This window comes from Salmo salar, chromosome 28 (genome assembly GCF_965601325.2).
Source record: "Salmo salar chromosome 28, fSalSal1, whole genome shotgun sequence".
NCBI classification, from domain to species: Eukaryota; Metazoa; Chordata; class Actinopteri; order Salmoniformes; family Salmonidae; genus Salmo; species Salmo salar.
This window is the reverse complement of record NC_138318.1, coordinates 30,828,549-30,850,573: the sequence shown is the minus strand read 5'-3', so window position 1 is coordinate 30,850,573 and position 22,025 is coordinate 30,828,549. Positions and strand designations below refer to the sequence as shown.

Genomic DNA, 22,025 nt, shown 5'->3' with positions numbered 1-22,025 from the left:
TCTATAATGTAAAGGTAGGGGGTTTCTCTCTATAATGTAAAGGTAGGGGGGTTCTCTCTATAATGTAAAGGTAGGGGGTTTCTCTCTATAATGTAAAGGTAGGGGGTTTCTCTCTCAGATGTAAAGGTAGGGGGTTTCTCTCTATAATGTAAAGGTAGGGGGTTTCTCTCTATAATGTGAAGGTAGGGGGTTTCTCTCTATAATGTAAAGGTAGTTGGTTTCTCTCTTAGATGTAAAGGTAGGGGGTTTCTCTCTATAATGTGAAGGTAGGGGGTTTCTCTCTATAATGTGAAGGTAGGGGGTTTCTCTCTATAATGTAAAGGTAGGGTGTTTCTCTCTATAATGTAAAGGTAGGGGGTTTCTCTCTCAGATGTAAAGGTAGGGTGTTTCTCTCTATAATGTGAAGGTAGGGGGTTTCTCTCTATAATGTAAAGGTAGGTGGTTTCTCTCTATAATGTGAAAGTAGGGGGTTTCTCTCTATAATGTAAAGGTAGTGGGTTTCTCTCTATAATGTGAAGGTAGGGGGTTTCTCTCTATAATGTAAAGGTAGGGGGTTTCTCTCTATAACGTAAAGGTAGGGTGTTTCTCTCGATATTGTGAAGGTAGGGGGTTTCTCTCTCAGATGTAAAGGTAGGGTGTTTCTCTCTATAATGTGAAGGTAGGGGGTTTCTCTCTCAGATGTAAAGGTAGGGGGTGTCTCTCTATAATGTGAGGGTAGGGTCATTCTCTCTATAATGTGAAGGTAGGGGGTTTCTCTCTATAATGTGAAGGTAGGGGGTTTCTCTCTACAATGTAAAGGTAGGGGGTTTCTCTCTATAATGTAAAGGTAGGGTGCTTCTCTCAATAATGTGAAGGTAGGGGGTTTCTCTCTCAGATGTAAAGGTAGGGTGTTTCTCTCTATAATGTGAAGGTAGTGGGTTTCTCTCTATAATGTGAAGGTAGGTGGTTTCTCTCTATAATGTGAGGGTAGGGTGTTTCTCTCTATAATGTAAGGGTAGGGGGTTTCTCTCTATAATGTGAGGGTAGGGGGTTTCTCTCTATAATGTAAAGGTAGGGGGTTTCTCTCTATAATGTAAAGGTAGGGGGTTTCTCTCTATAATGTGAAGGTAGGGGGTTTCTCTCTATAATGTAAAGGTAGGGGGTTTCTCTCTCAGATGTGAAATTAAGGTGTTTCTCTATAATGTGAAGGTAGGGGGTTTCTCTCTATAATGTGAAGGTAGGGGGTTTCTCTCTATAATGTGAAGGTAGGGGGTTTCTCTCTCAGATGTAAAGGTAGGGGGTTTCTCTCTATAATGTGAAGGTAGGGGGTTTCTCTCTATAATGTGAAGTTAGGGGGTTTCTCTCTATAATGTAAAGGTAGGTGGTTTCTCTCTATAATGTGAAGGTAGGGGGTTTCTCTCTATAATGTGAAGGTAGGGGGTTTCTCTCTATAATGTGAAGGTAGGGGGTTTCTCTCTATAATGTAAAGGTAGGGGGTTTCTCTCTCAGATGTAAAGGTAGGGGGTTTCTCTCTATAATGTAAAGGTAGGGGGTTTCTCTCTATAATGTGAAGGTAGGGGGTTTCTCTCTATAATGTGAGGGTAGGGGGTTTCCCTCTATAATGTAAAGGTAGGGGGTTTCTCTCTATAATGTAAAGGTAGGGGGTTTCTCTCTATAATGTGAAGGTAGGGGGTTTCTCTCTATAATGTAAAGGTAGGGGGTTTCTCTCTATAATGTGAAGGTAGGGGGTTTCTCTATCAGATGTAAAGGTAGGGTGTTTCTCTCTATAATGTACAGGTAGGGGGTTTCTCTCTCAGATGTAAAGGTAGGGTGTTTCTATCTATAATGTAAAGGTAGGGGGTTTCTCTCTCAGATGTAAAGGTAGGGGGTTTCTCTCTATAATGTGAAGGTAGGGGGTTTCTCTCTATAATGTGAAGGTAGGGGGTTTCTCTCTCAGATGTAAAGGTAGGGGGTTTCTCTCTTTAATGTGAAGGTAGGGGGTTTCTCTCTATAATGTAAAGGTAGGGGGTTTCTCTCTATAATGTGAAGGTAGGGTGTTTCTCACTCAGATGTAAAGGTAGGGTGTTTCTCTCTATAATATACAGGTAGGGGGTTTCTCTCTCAGATGTAAAGGTAGGGGGTTTCTCTCTTTAATGTGAAGGTAGGGGGTTTCTCTCTATAATGTACAGGTAGGGGGTTTCTCTCTCAGATGTAAAGGTAGGGGGTTTCTCTCTATAATGTAAAGGTAGGGTGTTTCTCTCCATAATGTGAAGGTAGGGGGTTTCTCTCTATAATGTAAAGGTAGGGTGTTTCTCTCTATAATGTGAAGGTAGGGGGTTTCTCTCTATAATGTGAAGTTAGGGGGTTTCTCTCTATAATGTAAAGGTAGGTGGTTTCTCTCTATAATGTGAAGGTAGGGGGTTTCTCTCTATAATGTGAAGGTAGGGGGTTTCTCTCTATAATGTGAAGGTAGGGGGTTTCTCTCTATAATGTAAAGGTAGGGGGTTTCTCTCTCAGATGTAAAGGTAGGGGGTTTCTCTCTATAATGTAAAGGTAGGGGGTTTCTCTCTATAATGTGAAGGTAGGGGGTTTCTCTCTATAATGTGAGGGTAGGGGGTTTCCCTCTATAATGTAAAGGTAGGGGGTTTCTCTCTATAATGTAAAGGTAGGGGGTTTCTCTCTATAATGTGAAGGTAGGGGGTTTCTCTCTATAATGTAAAGGTAGGGGGTTTCTCTCTATAATGTGAAGGTAGGGGGTTTCTCTATCAGATGTAAAGGTAGGGTGTTTCTCTCTATAATGTACAGGTAGGGGGTTTCTCTCTCAGATGTAAAGGTAGGGTGTTTCTATCTATAATGTAAAGGTAGGGGGTTTCTCTCTCAGATGTAAAGGTAGGGGGTTTCTCTCTATAATGTGAAGGTAGGGGGTTTCTCTCTATAATGTGAAGGTAGGGGGTTTCTCTCTCAGATGTAAAGGTAGGGGGTTTCTCTCTTTAATGTGAAGGTAGGGGGTTTCTCTCTATAATGTAAAGGTAGGGGGTTTCTCTCTATAATGTGAAGGTAGGGTGTTTCTCACTCAGATGTAAAGGTAGGGTGTTTCTCTCTATAATATACAGGTAGGGGGTTTCTCTCTCAGATGTAAAGGTAGGGGGTTTCTCTCTTTAATGTGAAGGTAGGGGGTTTCTCTCTATAATGTACAGGTAGGGGGTTTCTCTCTCAGATGTAAAGGTAGGGGGTTTCTCTCTATAATGTAAAGGTAGGGTGTTTCTCTCCATAATGTGAAGGTAGGGGGTTTCTCTCTATAATGTAAAGGTAGGGTGTTTCTCTCTATAATGTGAAGCTAGGGGGTTTCTCTCTATAATGTGAACGTAGGGGGTTTCTCTCTATAATGTGAAGGTAGGGTGTTTCTCTCTATAATGTGAAAGTAGGGGGTTTCTCTCTATATTGTGAAGGTAGGGGGTTTCTCTCTATAATGTACAGGTAGGGTGTTTCTCTCTATAATGTGAAGGTAGGGGGTTTCTCTCTATAATGTAAAGGTAGGGGGTTTCTCTCTATAATGTAAAGGTAGGGGGTTTCTCTCTCAGATGTAAAGGTAGAGGGTTTCTCTCTATAATGTAAAGGTAGGGGGTTTCTCTCTATAATGTAAAGGTAGGGGCTTTCTCTCTATAATGTAAAGGTAGGGGGTTTCTCTCTCAGATGTAAAGGTAGAGGGTTTCTCTCTATAATGTAAAGGTAGGGGGTTTCTCTCTATAATGTAAAGGTAGGGGGTTTCTCTCTCAGATGTAAAGGTAGGGGGTTTCTCTCTATAATGTAAAGGTAGGGGGTTTCTCTCTATAATGTGACGGTAGGGGGTTTCTCTCTATAATGTAAAGGTAGTTGGTTTCTCTCTCAGATGTAAAGGTAGGGTGTTTCTCTCTATAATGTGAAGGCAGGGGGTTTCTCTCTATAATGTGAAGGTAGGGGGTTTCTCTCTATAATGTGAAGGTAGGGGGTTTCTCTCTATAATGTAAAGGTAGGGTGTTTCTCTCTATAATGTAAAGGTAGGGGGTTTCTCTCTCAGATGTAAAGGTAGGGTGTTTCTCTCTATAATGTGAAGGTAGGGGGTTTCTCTCTATAATGTGAAGGTAGGGGGTTTCTCTCTATAATGTAAAGGTAGGTGGTTTCTCTCTATAATGTGAAAGTAGGGGGTTTCTCTCTATAATGTAAAAGTAGGGGGTTTCTCTCTATAATGTGAAGGTAGGGGGTTTCTCTCTATAATGTAAAGGTAGGGTGTTTCTCTCTATATTGTGAAGGTAGGGGGTTTCTCTCTCAGATGTAAAGGTAGGGTGTTTCTCTCTATAATGTGAAGGTAGGGGGTTTCTCTCTCAGATGTAAAGGTAGGGTGTTTCTCTCTATAATGTGAGGGTAGGGTGTTTCTCTCTATAATGTGAAGGTAGGGGGTTTCTCTCTATAATGTGAAGGTAGGGGGTTTCTCTCTATAATGTAAAGGTAGGGGGTTTCTCTCTATAATGTAAAGGTAGGGTGCTTCTCTCTATAATGTGAAGGTAAGGGGTTTCTCTCTCAGATGTAAAGGTAGGGTGTTTCTCTCTATAATGTGAAGGTAGTGGGTTTCTCTCTGTAATGTGAGGGTAGGGGGTTTCTCTCTATAATGTAAAGGTAGGGGGTTTCTCTCTATAATGTAAAGGTAGGGGGTTTCTCTCTATAATGTGAAGGTAGGGGGTTTCTCTCTATAATGTAAAGGTAGGGGGTTTCTCTCTCAGATGTGAAGGTAGGGTGTTTCTCTATAATGTGAAGGTAGGGGGGTTCTCCCTATAATGTGAAGGTAGGGGGTTTCTCTCTATAATGTGAAGGTAGGGGGTTTCTCTCTATAATGTGAAGGTAGGGGGTTTCTCTCTCAGATGTAAAGGTAGGGGGTTTCTCTCTATAATGTGAAGGTAGGGGGTTTCTCTCTATAATGTGAAGGTAGGTGGTTTCTCTCTATAATGTGAAGGTAGGGGGTTTCTCTCTCAGATGTAAAGGTAGGGGGTTTCTCTCTATAATGTGAAGGTAGGGGGTTTCTCTCTATAATGTGAAGGTAGGGGGTTTCTCTCTATAATGTAAAGGTAGGTGGTTTCTCTCTATAATGTGAAGGTAGGGGGTTTCTCTCTATAATGTGAAGGTAGGGGGTTTCTCTCTATGATGTGAAGGTAGGATGTTTCTCTCTATAATGTGAAGGTAGGGGGTTTCTCTCTATAATGTGAAGGTAGGGGGTTTCTCTCTCAGATGTACAGGTAGGGGGTTTCTCTCTTTAATGTGAAGGTAGGGGGTTTCTCTCTATAATGTAAAGGTAGGGGGTTTCTCTCTATAATGTAAAGGTAGGGGGTTTCTCTCTATAATGTGAAGGTACGGGGTTTCTCTCTATAATGTAAAGGTAGGTGATTTCTCTCTATAATGTGAAGGTAGGGGGTTTCTCTCTCAGATGTAAAGGTAGGGTGTTTCTCTCTATAATGTGAGGGTAGGGTGTTTCTCTCTATAATGTGAAGGTAGGGGGTTTCTCTCTATAATGTGAAGGTAGGGGGTTTCTCTCTATAATGTAAAGGTAGGGGGTTTCTCTCTATAATGTAAAGGTAGGGTGCTTCTCTCTATAATGTGAAGGTAAGGGGTTTCTCTCTCAGATGTAAAGGTAGGGTGTTTCTCTCTATAATGTGAAGGTAGTGGGTTTCTCTCTGTAATGTGAGGGTAGGGGGTTTCTCTCTATAATGTAAAGGTAGGGGGTTTCTCTCTATAATGTAAAGGTAGGGGGTTTCTCTCTATAATGTGAAGGTAGGGGGTTTCTCTCTATAATGTAAAGGTAGGGGGTTTCTCTCTCAGATGTGAAGGTAGGGTGTTTCTCTATAATGTGAAGGTAGGGGGGTTCTCCCTATAATGTGAAGGTAGGGGGTTTCTCTCTATAATGTGAAGGTAGGGGGTTTCTCTCTATAATGTGAAGGTAGGGGGTTTCTCTCTCAGATGTAAAGGTAGGGGGTTTCTCTCTATAATGTGAAGGTAGGGGGTTTCTCTCTATAATGTGAAGGTAGGTGGTTTCTCTCTATAATGTGAAGGTAGGGGGTTTCTCTCTCAGATGTAAAGGTAGGGGGTTTCTCTCTATAATGTGAAGGTAGGGGGTTTCTCTCTATAATGTGAAGGTAGGGGGTTTCTCTCTATAATGTAAAGGTAGGTGGTTTCTCTCTATAATGTGAAGGTAGGGGGTTTCTCTCTATAATGTGAAGGTAGGGGGTTTCTCTCTATGATGTGAAGGTAGGATGTTTCTCTCTATAATGTGAAGGTAGGGGGTTTCTCTCTATAATGTGAAGGTAGGGGGTTTCTCTCTCAGATGTACAGGTAGGGGGTTTCTCTCTTTAATGTGAAGGTAGGGGGTTTCTCTCTATAATGTAAAGGTAGGGGGTTTCTCTCTATAATGTAAAGGTAGGGGGTTTCTCTCTATAATGTGAAGGTACGGGGTTTCTCTCTATAATGTAAAGGTAGGTGATTTCTCTCTATAATGTGAAGGTAGGGTTTTTTTCTCTATAATGTAAAGGTAGGGGGTTTCTCTCTATAATGTGAAAGTAGGGGGTTTCTCAGCACACTGAACTCAAAGACAAATCCCAGTTTGCTGAGTTGCTGAGTTGACTTTACATATTAGACATGCGACCCAGCACACATCTTTACACATTGACTAAGGGGATGAAGCTTAGCAGCATGTTGACACAGCAGTGGGAACACAGTACAGCTCTCACCTGCAGCATGTATCCTGGTTCACAGCTGAATGACACCACCTCATTGACCATGTACCTGTCTGCTGTTTTGATGCCATTGGCAGGCACCACTGGCTCCGGACAGGCAGTGAGACCAACGGCTAGATGGAGCAGAGAGATAAAAAAAGGCCTCATCATGCCTGCTTAGATAAAGTACTTGATGTTGCACATCACATGAATGATTGGTGATCCTGTTTTCATGTTTCAGAGAACAGTATTCCTCAAAGCTGGAGCAAGAAGAGGCAAAAACATCGGAGAGTATTGCAAAGCCAATTGGATATGATTATTGTATGCTGTCAACAGACTCTGGTATAGCCTATAGCTATTAAAATAGATAAGATGATTATTGGTTTTGTCATGATGGCATAGGATTTTTGTACGTTTGTTAAGTTGTCTATAGTTAAATAATTTGTCATTTGGATGGTTATAAACCCCCAGTCGTTGGAAGGTAATGCAGATACATAACCACAGTCGGGTACCAAGGGGCACAGGGTACTGACAACGTCATGAAACAACGTCCTACAACGTCCTGTAGTGTGTAACCTTTGTCTCTATGCTTTTTAATTTACAACGCTAAAACAGTATTGTTAAAAAAATCTGAAAATAGCATACCCACTGATCCGTGTTATTTAAGTATACATTGTGATTTTGTTCATTTCTTGAAAACATCTTCCAGTGGGTTAAAACTGTACACACCGCAGGAGGAGACAGTGAGAGAGTATGTTGCCATGACAACCACCTTCGTCAAGCCAATGAAAGGAGATCCTGTATAAATGTGTCTTGTTTGGATTGCACCACTCAGCAGGTAGCACCGTGCAGTTATGAGTGTGTGTAAAACTCTCTCATTATTTTTCTACCCATCAATAGCAAAGGACTTTCACCTGCGATGCCTACATTACCCAACACAACAAAAGCCAACAGACACTGTCACACTGCTAATGTGTAGGTGACTGTTTCAAACAGGGAAGCCCAAATGGCTGTGGGCGGCTAGGGCGAGACTAGGGAGATTAAACATTAGCTTTGGTTCAAGGAGAATTCACAGCAGAATTCGGAGCAAGTTACTTTCAATATATTCTAAAGAGCATGTACTCCTGTTCAGGAGGGAGTGAGCGGAGATGTACAGTATGCAACTGGTCAAAAAACAGTGAACCACAAAAAAAACACTGGGCATTTCTTTAAATGCTAAGGCACCAGAACCCTGGCTTGTACCAAACTACTAACACATTTATTTAACGTTAGATCAATACCACTTGTTAATTCCAATTCCATCTAGCTGACACTCACGTTACACATACCAACCATTTGAAGTGTTTTTCTGCAGAATAAATCAATAAAATGCCACATGGCCATAGTCTCTCTCTCAGAGGATAAATGATAACCCTTGAGGGAAAAAATCTGACATTTTCTCTACAACCACAACGGACTGATCCAGGCAGGAATTCAGCCTTCAAGATCCAGAAAGTCGAACATTTAATACACTTGTCTCCTCACCCGAGCTATAACAAATTCACCATCTTGATGTGTGATAAAAACACGTGGCATGAATCTCATTTTAGATGTGGCACTTTGTAACTACCGTGCACAAGCCAGATTCAGTAGAGGATCATGAAGATGCAGCCACAGTCATCCAAACGGTAAACATTCAGGATGAACCTAAAAGTCAATGACAACCATCTCTATGCAAATATAACAAGCTCCTCTTGTTCTGACAGAAAGTCACAAAGCTATTCTTCTTTAATGATATCTACTTTTACAGTACACGTAGCTCTAGGTAAAAATGTATATTATATATACCATGGGTATGACAAAACGTTTATTTTACTGTTCTAATTACGTTGGTAACCAGTTAATAATAGCAATAAGGCACCTCGGGGGTTTGTGGTATATGGACAATATACCACGGCTAAGGGCTGTATCCAGGCACTCTGCAATTGCGTCATACATAAGAATAGTTCTTAGCCCTGGTATATTGGCCATATACACAGTGGTGGAAAAAAGTACTCAATTCTCATACTTGTGTAAAAGTAAAGATACCTTAATAGAAAATGACTCAAGTAAAAGTGAAAGTCACCCAGTAAAACACTACTTGAGTAAAAGTATTTGTATTTAAATATACTCAAGTATCAAAAGTAAAACCAGACGGCACCATTTTCTTGTTAATTTTAAATTGACGGATAGCCAGGGGCACACTCCAACACACTCCAACAATGTAGTGAAGTAAAAGTTTGCAAAAATATAAATAGTAAAGTAAAGTACAGATACCCCAAAATACTTTAAAGTATTTTTACTTAAGTACTTTACACCACTGCATATACCACACCTCCTCGTGCCTTATTGGTTAATTATACAGTTGATGTCCTTTACAAACACTGGCTCTCCCCTATTCTGCATAACATTGCAGAAATGGCATGGCTATATCAGGCATAACGCTTCCAGGAAGATCCTGCCAATGATGTGTATTAATATAGAAGACAATTGGCAAAGATTACATACTAAATTGGCCTAAACATCTTTAATTTGTAACATCCTGACATTCTCAGCATGTCTCAGTTTTGTCCAAATCTATTAGTAAGGGCCACTTGAGATTTTTTGCCATGTTTTAGCTTCATTTGAACAGATCGGTTGATTGAGGAGACATTCTCATTTACAACAACGACTTGTAAAGGGAAGTGTTGCTATGGAGAGGAGAAGGGTTGAACGAGACAATTCAAAGCTAGGGATGATTAGGTTGCCGTTGCCATGACTGTATTAAGGAGATTCCAGGTTGGCAAATGAGCCAGGACTCCAGGGTTAACACGTCAAATCTAGCATGTATGGTTGTGTAGTGACCAGAAGGAGTCATGCCCTGTGTTAAATATCTCCTCTTCATGCAGCGGTGAGAGAAATAATCTATCTCTAATCAAGATAAGACTGATTAAAAAACGTTGGTACGTTTCCTGGTTAGATCCCTTACGGTTGATGCTGTATGACTGGACTATTCAACTAAATTCTTACGGCGGCCAGATGTAAAAAAGGGTTATTACAGGGTTGCCTGACATTTTCCACATGCTTCTGAAGAACTGTATAAAATAGCAACGCACACACACCAATAAAGCACTTTTCTTCTAATTAAATGTTGCTAAAAGTAATCAGGAAAGAAGTGGAGGACGCTCAATCAACGTGAGTCGAGGTGCAACCAAGATGTTTATCATCATTGAAAAGGTAAAGGCGCAACTCTCGCTCACTATTATTCGTTTTTATTTAAACAACTATTAAAAGCTTCTTAAAAGTAATTAGGTCACATAAAAATAATCTGAAAACTAAGCATCTCAATAAATAACAAAGATGTGTTCCATTAGGTAATGCCAAATTCCAGTGTGAAGGAAGTATGCATTGAATTCATTTCCCTCAGTTATTAGGTGTGTTTTTAATGAGACCCTGTTTCCATCCCATTAGACAGGGAAACAGAACGGTTAGGGTTATGAGACAGGGAAACAGAAGGGTTAGGGTTATCAGACAGGGAAACAGAAGGGTTAGGGTTATCAGACAGTGAAACAGAAGGGTTAGGTTTATCAGACAGGGAAACAGAAGGGTTAGGGTTATGAGACAGGGAAACAGAAGGGTTAGGGTTATGAGACAGGGAAACAGAAGGGTTAGGGTTATCAGACAGGGAAACAGAAGGGTTAGGGTTATCAGACAGGGAAACAGAAGGGTTAGGTTTATCAGACAGGGAAACAGAAGGGTTAGGGTTATGAGACAGGGAAACAGAAGGGTTAGGTTTATCAGACAGGGAAACAGAAGGGTTAGGGTTATCAGACAGTGAAACAGAAGGGTTAGGGTTATCAGACAGGGAAACAGAAGGGTTAGGGTTATGAGACAGGGAAACAGAAGGGTTAGGGTTATGAGACAGGGAAACAGAAGGGTTAGGTTTATCAGACAGGGAAACAGAAGGGTTAGGGTTATCAGACAGGGAAACAGAAGGGTTAGGTTTATGAGACAGGGAAACAGAAGGGTTAGGGTTATCAGACAGGGAAACAGAAGGGTTAGGTTTATGAGACAGGGAAACAGAAGGGTTAGGGTTATCAGACAGGGAAACAGAAGGGTTAGGTTTATCAGACAGGGAAACAGAAGGGTTAGGGTTATCAGACAGGGAAACAGAAGGGTTAGGTTTATCAGACAGGGAAACAGAAGGGTTAGGGTTATCAGACAGTGAAACAGAAGGGTTAGGGTTATCAGACAGTGAAACAGAAGGGTTAGGGTTATGAGACAGGGAAACAGAAGGGTTAGGGTTATCAGACAGGGAAACAGAAGGGTTAGGGTTATGAGACAGGGAAACAGAAGGGTTAGGGTTATCAGACAGGGAAACAGAAGGGTTAGGGTTATCAGACAGGGAAACAGAAGGGTTAGGGTTATCAGACAGGGAAACAGAAGGGTTAGGGTTATCAGACAGGGAAACAGAAGGGTTAGGGTTATCAGACAGGGAAACAGAAGGGTTAGGGTTATCAGACAGGGAAACAGAAGGGTTAGGGTTATCAGACAGGGAAACAGAAGGGTTAGGGTTATCAGACAGGGAAACAGAAGGGTTAGGGTTATCAGACAGGGAAACAGAAGGGTTAGGGTTATCAGAAAAGGCAGGTACGAGTTCCTGAGAGTTGTAGCTTTTTAGGAATGAGGTCATAATATTTGTAGCTTAAACCATTCAAATGCTAGAGCCAAATTCATGTGAAAAAAAAACTAATAAATCAACATGCCACATAAAAATGCTAGAAACTGCTAGACAACCACAGTAGTGGTGTGTATTGTACTTGTCACATGTATTGTATTGTATTTGTCACATGCACCTAATACAACAGGTGTACACTTTACTGTTAAATGCTTACTTACGAGCCCTTTCCCAACAATGCAGAGTTAAAAAGTAAGAAACATTTGCAAATAAGAAAAAAATAAAATAGTAATAAAATAACAATGCTACAGTGAGGGAAAAAAGTATTTGATCCCCTGCTGATTTTGTACGTTTACCCACTGACAAAGAAATGATCAGTCTATAATTTTAATGGTAGGTTTATTTGAACAGTGAGAGACAGAATAACAACAAAAAAATCTAGAAAAACACATGTCAAAAATGTTATAAATTGATTTGCATTTTAATGAGGGAAATAAGTGTTTGACGCCTTCTCAATCAGAAAGATTTCTGGCTCCCAGGTGTATTTTATACAGGTAACGAGCTGAGATTAGGAGCACACTCTTAAAGGGAGTGATCCTAATCTCAGTTTGTTACCTGTATAAAAGACACCTGTCCACAGAAGCAATCAATCAATCAGATTCCAAACTCTCCACCATGGCCAAGACCAAAGAGCTCTCCAAGGATGTCAGGGACAATATTGTAGACCTACACAAGGCTGGAATGGGCTACAAGACCATTGCCAAGCAGCTTGGTGAGATGGTGACAACAGTTGGTGCGATTATTCGAAAACGGAAGAAACACAAAAGAACTGTCAATCTCCCTCGGCCTGGGGCTCCATGCAAGATCTCACCTCGTGGAGTTGCAATGATCATGAGAACGGTGAGGAATCAGCCCAGAACTACACGGGAGGATCTTGTCAATGATCTCAAGGCAGCTGGGACCATAGTCACCAAGAAAACAATTGGTAACACACTACGCCATGAAGGACTGAAATCCTGCAGCGCCGCAAGGTCCCCCTGCTCAAGAAAGCACATATACATGCCCGTCTGAAGTTTGCCAATGAACATCTGAATGATTCAGAGGACAACTTGGTGAAAGTGTTGTGGTCAGATGAGACCAAAATGGAGCTCTTTGGCATCAACTCAACTCGCCGTGTTTGGAGGAGGAGGAATGCTGCCTATGACCCCAAGAACACCATCCCCACCGTCAAACATGGAGGTGGAAACATTATGCTTTGGGGTGTTTTTCTGCTAAGGGGACAGGACAACTTCACCGCATCAAAGGGGCGATGGACGGGGCCATGTACCGTCAAGTCTTGGGTGAGAATCTACTTCCCTCAGCCAGGGCATTGAATATGGGTAATTTTATAACATTTTTGACATGTGTTTTTCTGGATTTTTTGTTGTTGTTATTCTGTCTATCACTGTTCAAATAAACCTACCATTAAAATTATAGACTGATCATTTCTTTGTCAGTGGGCAAATGTACAAAATCAGCAGGGGATCAAATACTTTTTTCCCTCACTGTATATACAAGGAGTACCTGTACCGAGTCAATGTGCAGGGGTACAAGGTAGTTGAGGTAATTGAGGTAATATGTACACGTAGGTCGGGTTAAAAGTGACTAGGCAATCAGGATAGATAATAAACAGAGTAGCAGCAGTGTATGTTAAGATTGTGAAAGTGTGTCTATGTGTGAGTGTGTGTGTTTGTGGCGTCAATATGCATGTACGTGTGTGTGTTTTGTGTATGTGAGCGTATGTATTGTGAGAGTATTTGGGCACTGAAAGAAGGATTTTGGCAGGGATTTTTTTGCAGATAATTTCTTAATGTTAAGAATTGATCAAAGGGATTAATAAATGGGCCGGATCTGGCCCGCAGGCCGCCAGTTGAACAGCCCTGCCGTATCACATAGCACATAGAAGCGTATCCCCCATGTGCAGCCTAAGTGGGCTAAGAGAGGGGAAATAGCCGAATTGGGATCCCCACAGAGGACTTAGAGATAGTAGCAGAGGACATTGAGGTGTTAAGAATGAATAAGGTGAAATGGTTTACATCAGGACAGTCCACAGCAGCTAAAGGGCACTGTTTCTTCTGTTGAGACAGAGGCAGATGAAGCAAGCGGCCACAGAGACAGACTATCTCTGATGCTATCAGTGTCCACACAGTACAGATTGGGAGCCCATTTCAGAATTGAAAAGAAGAATTCCCATCAGGCTCCAACCCATGGTAAAAGGTAGAGAAATTGGATTTTATCAGCCAGTTTCCTTGGTATTTATTTTTGGGTTAACAGAATTGTTGTTATCAGTGAATTATGCTGTACTTGTTGAACAATTGATGCTAATTTTGTAAGTTTGTTGTTTAAATCTTCAAAGCCATGATAGCATCTTTTGCGCACAAAGCATGCTAAAGACCAATCCAAACTCATCTCCCGGCATGTCCAGCCCATCCATTATCTCAGCCAATCAATGCTAGTGGAACGGTCTCTGTCTTTTTCCATGGCTAAACCAACTAAGCTCGTAATTTAAAATTGTTTTGGTATTTACGGATGGAATACAAGTTTGTTATAAAGGCACATGAAAGTTCACATGTTCCAGAAGGCAATTCTGCCAACAACCTTTTTTGATTAAAATAAATGTTTAAGTTCAAATGCCTCTCATGTGAATTAGTGACGTGTGACATGCGCCTAGTTTCCTGAAACGAGTCAATTTTGTACATTATGTTTTATTGGACCCTGCTAAAGCACATTGGTTTATACAGTACAGTAGTGATTCAAGAGGGGGACATTCTTTGGTCTACTGTCTTTTGTTGTGCTAGTGAAAGTAGGTGAGCGAGATAGCATCCAAAGGCTACCATTTTCCTTTAGACAGATTACTGTATAAGATCAGTCTTACTCAGTAGGCTACAGTAGTGAGTCAATATACAGGTAGACTGATTGTCAACTATGATGACAGCTTTGGTAATTTTTCTGAAGCTTTTAAATGTCAAAATGCACATGCCTCACCCAGAGCTGCTTAATTTTTAACATTTTAAAAGTAGAATGCACCGTTGAGTGCTTTTGATTCAGAGTTTTATCTGCACTGTAGGTGATGCTACTACATACAGTACCCACTGCATCCTTGCTTTAAACAAGGAAGCAGAAAGAGAGAGACAGAGAGAGTAAGCAACATTTTATTAGCCAAGAGGAAATCTTGTAGATTCCTTTATTTCACAGAGTCAGAGGATATGGAGAAAATGAAGGTTTCATGATGAGACAAACACTGTACTCACTTTTGTACTCAAGGTGGAATCCAGCAGCAACAACACTGATATCACTCTGGAAGTGAAGGTAGAGCTGGTTGGAGGTACTGTTCAGCAAGGCTGGAGCAGTTGTACCTGAAATACATCACACAGGAGAAATTTACATTCATCTCACTGTTGAAAGAAGTTCCATTTGCAATTCTGAATATATATGGATGTTTTCTGGGTTGGTTCGTCAAGTGACTACAGTTTATATCAATGGCCAAAACATAATAAGGTGAACACTATTCTATGGACATTTTTCCTCCTCTATAAAATACTTTCCTTTTTGGAGGTCAACCAAATGAAAAGAGGGGAAAGGGGGGGAAGGGGAATAAAAAAACATGCTTTGAAATTCTAACAGACAATGGTCACTGAAGTTTGTTTCTGTTCTTCAGTATCTGAGCTCCCAGGGGAGAGCTCTCATCAAATGTTTCCAAGGGGCAGTCAACCACACCACCACAGATAGGAAAAGTCCAAATGTTAAAAGTCTAGTCTACAGAGCTCACAGGGAACCATCTATGCATAGACACTTTAATAACTCTACCTAAATGTACATATTACCTCAATTACCTCGACTAACTGGTACCTCCACACATTGACTCTGTACCAGTACCCCCTGTATATAGCCTCGCTATTGTTATTTTACTGATGCTCTGTAATTATTTGTTACTTTTATTTGGTTAGGGCTTGTAAGTAAGAATTTCACTGTAAGGGGGTACACCTGTTGTATTCAGCGCACGTGACAAATACAATTTGATTTGATTTGATCAGGGTGGTAGATATCCTATGTTTTTGGATGATATGCTTTGGCTCAGGCTGCTGAAAATCAGAACACAGTGTTCATCATGAGTAACCAAACATGCGGTTGAAAAACAGCGTATATGCGGTTATATAACCTGAAACAGTGTCATTCATCACTTGTGTCAAACTTTATAATAGCAATAAATCTCTGGTGTCTTGGGCATTGGTCAGTTTAATAAAGAAATGTTGAAACTCCCTCGGGCAGATTAAAGATACAGCAACATATTCTGTTGAGACTCCAGCTTTTATATTTTCAGGATATTATGTTCAAACCCCAGCTCACAAGTTCTGTGACATAGTTAGAGAAAGCGATTATTTTTATGCTCTTCGTCAATGTCACACCTGGTAATAAAAAATAAAATAAAAACTAGGTTTCCCATAAACCCTGGTTGGAAAATTCCTGCCATCAGGAGGGAATAAACAGGAAGTCTGAAATCCTCCAACCAGGATTCCTGGAAAACCCTGGAAAGTTTCCAGAATTCTGCAACACTATTATTAAATTTCTATCCTCGGAGGCCATCTTCACAGGTTTTAACGCTATGCTATGAGACAGCAATATACCCTTCACTCATTCATGACACAACGTTGACTGACTTAACACGTTTATAATCAATCACATGAATAACTCTGATGAAATGACTAAAGCTCTCCTGCAAAATACTGACTCGATAGACATTAAGATATGTTCACCTGCAAATCATGTCAGTGAGCTACCAAGTTTGCAATGGGTTTCTGTAATGCTATGGGATCCAGCATAGCATGGCAGTAGAAGAACGGGCGGGCATAAAATTGTCTGAGTACATTATGCTGATGATTGCAGTCTGTAAAATGCTCCTTTACGCTTGAATGACTTGACTAATAATTTCTGGATGAAGTTTGACAGCTCTGTAAAGCTCATGCACTGTCCAGCTATTCAGAGGTCCATCATCTCTATTAGTGAGCCGGTATCTCCAGTGGTTCCAGAGCTTGTCAGATAAGTCACAGATGAGCTTAAAATGCACTTTGCGGGATTGAATCTGGCACATTTAGTAGTATTAGGCAGTCTAGAACCTTATGATTAAAGAAATTCTTAATGTGAACTTTCAGCCAAGAAGCAGGGTCATTTTATTTTTTGTAAAGATGGAAAACCAATCTTGAAATACAATTTACCATATATATTTTTTTACATTAACCATTTGGCATTCATCTCTAAACATGATGAAACAAAACCCCATCGATAGCCACAATGGCCACAGAATGAGAGAGGTATATAGATATAAACCCAATCAATAGCCACAATGGCCACATAATGAGAGGTATACAGACATAAACCCAATCAATAGCCACAATGGCCGCAGAATGAGAGGTATACAGACATTAACCCAATCAATAGCCACAATGGCCACAGAATGAGAGGTATACAGACATTAACCCAATCAATAGCCACAATGGCCACATAATGAGAGCTATACAGACATAAACCCAATCAATAGCCACAATGGCCAATGACAGAGGTATATAGACATAAACCCAATCAATAGCTACAATGGCCACATAATGAGAGGTATATATAGACATAAACCCAATCATTAGCCACAATGGCCACAGAATGAGAGAGGTATATAGACATAAACCCAATCAATAGCCACAATGGCCACATAATGAGGTATACAGACATAAACCCAATCAATAGCCACAATGGCCAATGACAGAGGTATATAGACATAAACCCAATCAATAGCCACAATGGCCACAGAATGACAGGTATACAGACATAAACTGTCGCTATCGAGCGACGGCAACAGTAAATGAGCAACTACCCGGGCTATCTGCATTGACCCTTTTTGCACAAACTCTTTTGACTCATCACATACGCTGCTGCTACTGTTTATTATCTGTCATGTTGCCCTTACCTACAGTATATGTACATGTCTACCTCAATTACCTCGTACCCCTGCACATCGACTCAGTACTGGTATACCGTGTACATAGCCAAGCTATTGTGTATTTATTCTTAGATTTTTTATGTTCATATTATTTATATTTTTTCTCTTTGCATTGTTGGGAAGGGCCTGTAAATAAGCATTTCATTGTTAGTCTACACCTATTGTTTATGAAGCATGTGACAAATACAATTTGATTTGATCAATTTGATCTTTAGAGACCTATAAAATGTATTTCAGATTGTGGATTTAATTACTTTTGCAGTGAATACTTACATTTGAAGTATGATTAATTATTAAATATTTCCATCGATCACAAATGAATCATGCTTCAAATGTAAGTATTCACGGCAAAAGCAATTAAAACCACAATCTGAAATCAATTTGAGGCAAGGAATACCTAACTATGCAACAACAGCAGCTACTGTGAAGTAGACTTTTCAACAAATATCACGTTTACCATTTTTCAACAGCATATCCTCATCATTTGCACATTCTACTGTTAATAGTGGTAATAGGGGATAGTGGTAAACAGAAAAGATAAGCCTCATTCAATTGTAATTGAATTGGTATTTGATTAAGTGTGATTAATCCTGTATGATACATTATGCAAAAAGGAAGGCGACAGAGAACACAAAGCATTTCCGACAGTTTAATTAAGAGAATTATCCTAATGGATTTGTAACTAAAAGAAGAATAAAAAGACTGATTATAATGGTGAGGATGTCAAGGATGTAAAGGCGGACCACACAACGATGAAGGGGAAACTGTGCATCTTAACGTGCCACTGCACACGATACGGCCTCTCTCTTATTCCCTCCTAATGTCACTGATTACTGATTTGGAGACATTTCACCGATGTTAAAGATGACTCAGTGCCTGTGCCATTTGGACAACCCAGGTCAAAATGAAGGTAAAATTCCATTGTATTTTCCTTTAGATTCAATGAGTCATACACAACCGTCACCAGGTGTTCTCTGACATCATTATTTATTTCTTCGCTAGATGGCCTAGACAACCATTTTTTTGTTGCATTTAAAGCCTAGGCTTAGAGGAGTGCGGCAGTGGTGAACCACGTGAACTAATACATTCAGAATGATATCTTAGCATAGACATTTTGCCTTAAAGCCACATGACTCCCTAGTTGCCTGACCTTTTCTAAGCCTGTTGTTGTGACACTAGCTGAGTTCATTACAGGCTTGTAGAAGGCATTGCTCGGGGCATGGCTACACGTATATCCATTGGGAGGCACAAAAAAGGTTAATCCCCCCTTTCCCGCTGCAGGAGATCCCCTCCTGCTGGAGAGACCATGGTAATCAAATCAAATCAAATGTTATTCGTCACATTGAAATGTTAGTCTTCCCAGAGAGAAAGAAAATAGTGAAATAATAGAAAAGTAAAACATGTAATAATAAAAGTAATAACAAATACACAATGAGTAACAATAACTTGATTATATACACGGGGTACCAGTGCAGAGTCAGCGTGCAGGGGTACAAGCTAATTGAGGTAGATATGTACATATAACTAGGAATAAAGTGACTAGGCAAAAGGATAGATAATAAATAGTAGCAACAGCATATGTGATGAGTCAAAAGAAGTTGGTACAAAAATGGTCAATGCAGATAGTTAAATAGTTAACCAAATAGCTACCCGGACTAACTATTTATCAGTCTTATGGCTTGGGGGTAGAAGCTGTTCAGGGTTTTTGGTGCATCAGTACCGCTTGCCGTGTGGTAGCAGAGAGAACAGTCTATCACTTGGGTGACTAGAGTCTTTAACAATTTTTGGAGCCATCCTCGGACACCGCCTGCTATAGAGGTCCTGGATGGCAGGGAGCTCGGCCACAGTGATGTACTGGGCCGTACGCACTACCCTCTGTAGCACCTTACGGTCGGATGCCAAGCACTTGCCATACCAAGAGGTGATGCAGCCTGTTAAGAGGCTCTCAATGGTGCAGCTGTATAACGTTTTGAGGATCTGAAGGCCCATGCCAAATCTCTTTAGCCTCCTTAGGGAGAAGAGGCATTGTCCTGCCCTCTTCACGACTGTTTTGGTGTGTGTAACAGATGTGTTCTTGCCACATCTATATTTTCTAACATAAAGGATGTGTAGTTTCGACCCACAGGAGGACATCCTAAAATATCACAGATGGTGAGGCTTGACAACATAACCTGCCATGGAAATCCCCCACAGTTTAACACTCCCACACAGCTAACACCTATCAGTTGGCATTTAGCATGATCAGGTTGTATAAAGGAGGACAGACGCAAGTTAAGACACCCTCCACCCACTGGTGCACCCAGTGATTTATATATACACTAGATGGCTGACAGGGGCGCTGTTTAAAAGCCACCGCGCCTCCATCTTGGCACTCCTCCACCATTGTATAACATACAGTGCCTTCGGAAAGTATTCAGACCCCTTGACTTTTTCCACATTTTGTTACATTACAGCCATATTTTAAAATGGATTAAATAAAAAAATCCTCAGCAATCCACACACAATAACAAAGGAAAAAAAGGTTTAGACATTTTTCCAGATTGATTTAAAATAACAAAAACTGAAATATCTTATTTACATAAGTATTCAGACCCTTTGCTATGAGACCTGAAATTGAGCTCAGGTGCATCGTGTTTCCATTGATCATCCTTGAGATGTTTCTACAACTTGATTGGAGTCCACCTGTGGAAAATTCAATTGATTGGACATGATTTGGAAAAGCACACACCTGTCTATTTAAGGTCCCACAGTTGACAGTGCATGTCAGAGCAAAAACCAAGCCATGATGTCGAAAGAATTGTCCGTAGAGCTCCGAGACAAGATTGTGTAGAGGAACAGATCTGGGGAAGGGTACGAAAACATTTCTGCAGCATTGACGGTCCCCAAGAACACAGTGGCCTCCATTTGTCTTAAATGGAAGAAGTATGGAACCACCAAGAACATTCCAGAAGGACAACCATCTCTGCAGCACTTTACCAATCAGGCCTTTATGGTAAAGTGGCGAGACGGAAGCCACTCCTCAGTAAAAGGCACATGACAGCCAGCTTGGAGTTTGCCAAAAGGCACCTAAAGACTCTCAGACCATGAGAAACAAGATTCTGTGGTCTGATGAAACCAAGATCGAACTCTTTGGCCTGAATGCCAAGGGTCACGTCTGGAGAAAACCTGGCACCATCCCTACGGTGAAGCATGGTGGTGGCAGCATCATGCTGTGGGGATGTTTTTCAGCAGCAGGGACTGGGAGACTAGTCATGATCGAGGCAAAGATGAATGGAGCAAAGTACAGAGAGATCCTTGATGAAAACCTGCTCCAGAGCGCAAAGGACCTCAGACTGGGGCGAAGGGTCACCTTCTAACAGGACAACGACCCTAAGCAAACAGCCAAGACAAATGCAGGAGTGGCTTCGGGACAAGTCTCAATGTCCTTGAGTGGCCCACCCAGAGCCTGGACTTGAACCCGATCGAACATCTATAGAGAGACCTGGAAATAGCTGTAAAGCGACGCTCCCCATCCAATCTGATAGAACTTCAGAGGATCTGCAGAGAAGAATGGGAGAAACTCCCCAAATACAGGTGTGCCAAGCTTGCAGCATCATACCCAAGAAGACTTGAGGCTGTAATCGCTGCCAAAGGTCATTCAACAAAATACTGAGTAAAGGGTCTCAATACTTATGTAAATGTCATATTAGAATTTTTTCTTTGTATAAACTTGCAAACATGTCTAAAAACCTGTTTTTACTTTGTCGTTATGGGGTATTGTGTGTAGATTGAGTAGATTGATGAGTAAAAAAAGTCTGTAATGTAACAAAATGTGGAAAAAGTCAAGGAGTCTGAATACTTTCCGAATGAACTTTATTTTGGAAGATACAGAAATGTATTTATTAATGTCTGCATTTGTTTTCGTGACATTTATTATATTACAGACACATTAATGCATACTTTTAAATGATATTATGTGAACTAAACCTACGTATAAACTACCGTTCAAAAGGTTGGGGTCACCCTTGTACTACTCCCTTCACAGAACAGCGCAAACAGGCTCTAACCAGAATAGAAAGAGGAATGAGAGGCCCCGTTGCACAACTGGGCAAGAGGACAAGTACATTAGAGTGTCTACTTTGAGAAACAGACGCCTCAAAGTCCTCAACTGGCTGCTTCAATAAATAGTACCCACAAAACAACAGTCTCAACGTCAACAGTGAAGAGGCAACTCCGAGATGCTGGCCTTCTAGGCAGAGTTGCAAAGAAAAAGCCATATCTAAGACTGGCCAATAAAAAGAAAAGATTAAGATGGGTGAAAGAACACAGACACTGGACAGAGGAACTCTGCCTAGAAGGCCACCATTCCGGAGTCGCCTCTTCACTGTTGACATTGAGACTGGTGTTTTGCGGGTACTATTTAATGAAGCTGCCATTTGAGGACTTGTGAGGTGTCTGTTTCTCAAACTAGACACTCTAATGTACTTGTCTTCTTGCTCAGTTGTGCAACGGGGCCTCCCACTCCTCTTTCTATTCTGGTTAGAGCCAGTTTGCGCTGTTCTGTGAAGGGAATAGTACACAGCGCTGTACAAGATCTTCAGTTTCTTGGCAATTACTCACATGGAAT

At 40.9% G+C, this 22,025-nt stretch overlaps 1 protein-coding gene across 1 annotated transcript in view; it reads right to left on the bottom strand.

Moving 5' to 3' along the window:
• The window catches only part of LOC106589815 (CUB and sushi domain-containing protein 1), a 406,652-nt gene that overhangs the window by 120,819 nt on the left and 263,808 nt on the right, over positions 1-22,025 (bottom strand). The window contains exons 37-38 of the mRNA XM_082970365.1: positions 14,682-14,786; positions 6,732-6,850 (exon numbers count right to left, since the gene is read on the bottom strand). Of these exons, the coding sequence (XP_082826491.1) occupies positions 6,732-6,850; positions 14,682-14,786 (224 nt within the window). The remainder of the gene's footprint in view (positions 1-6,731; positions 6,851-14,681; positions 14,787-22,025) is intronic.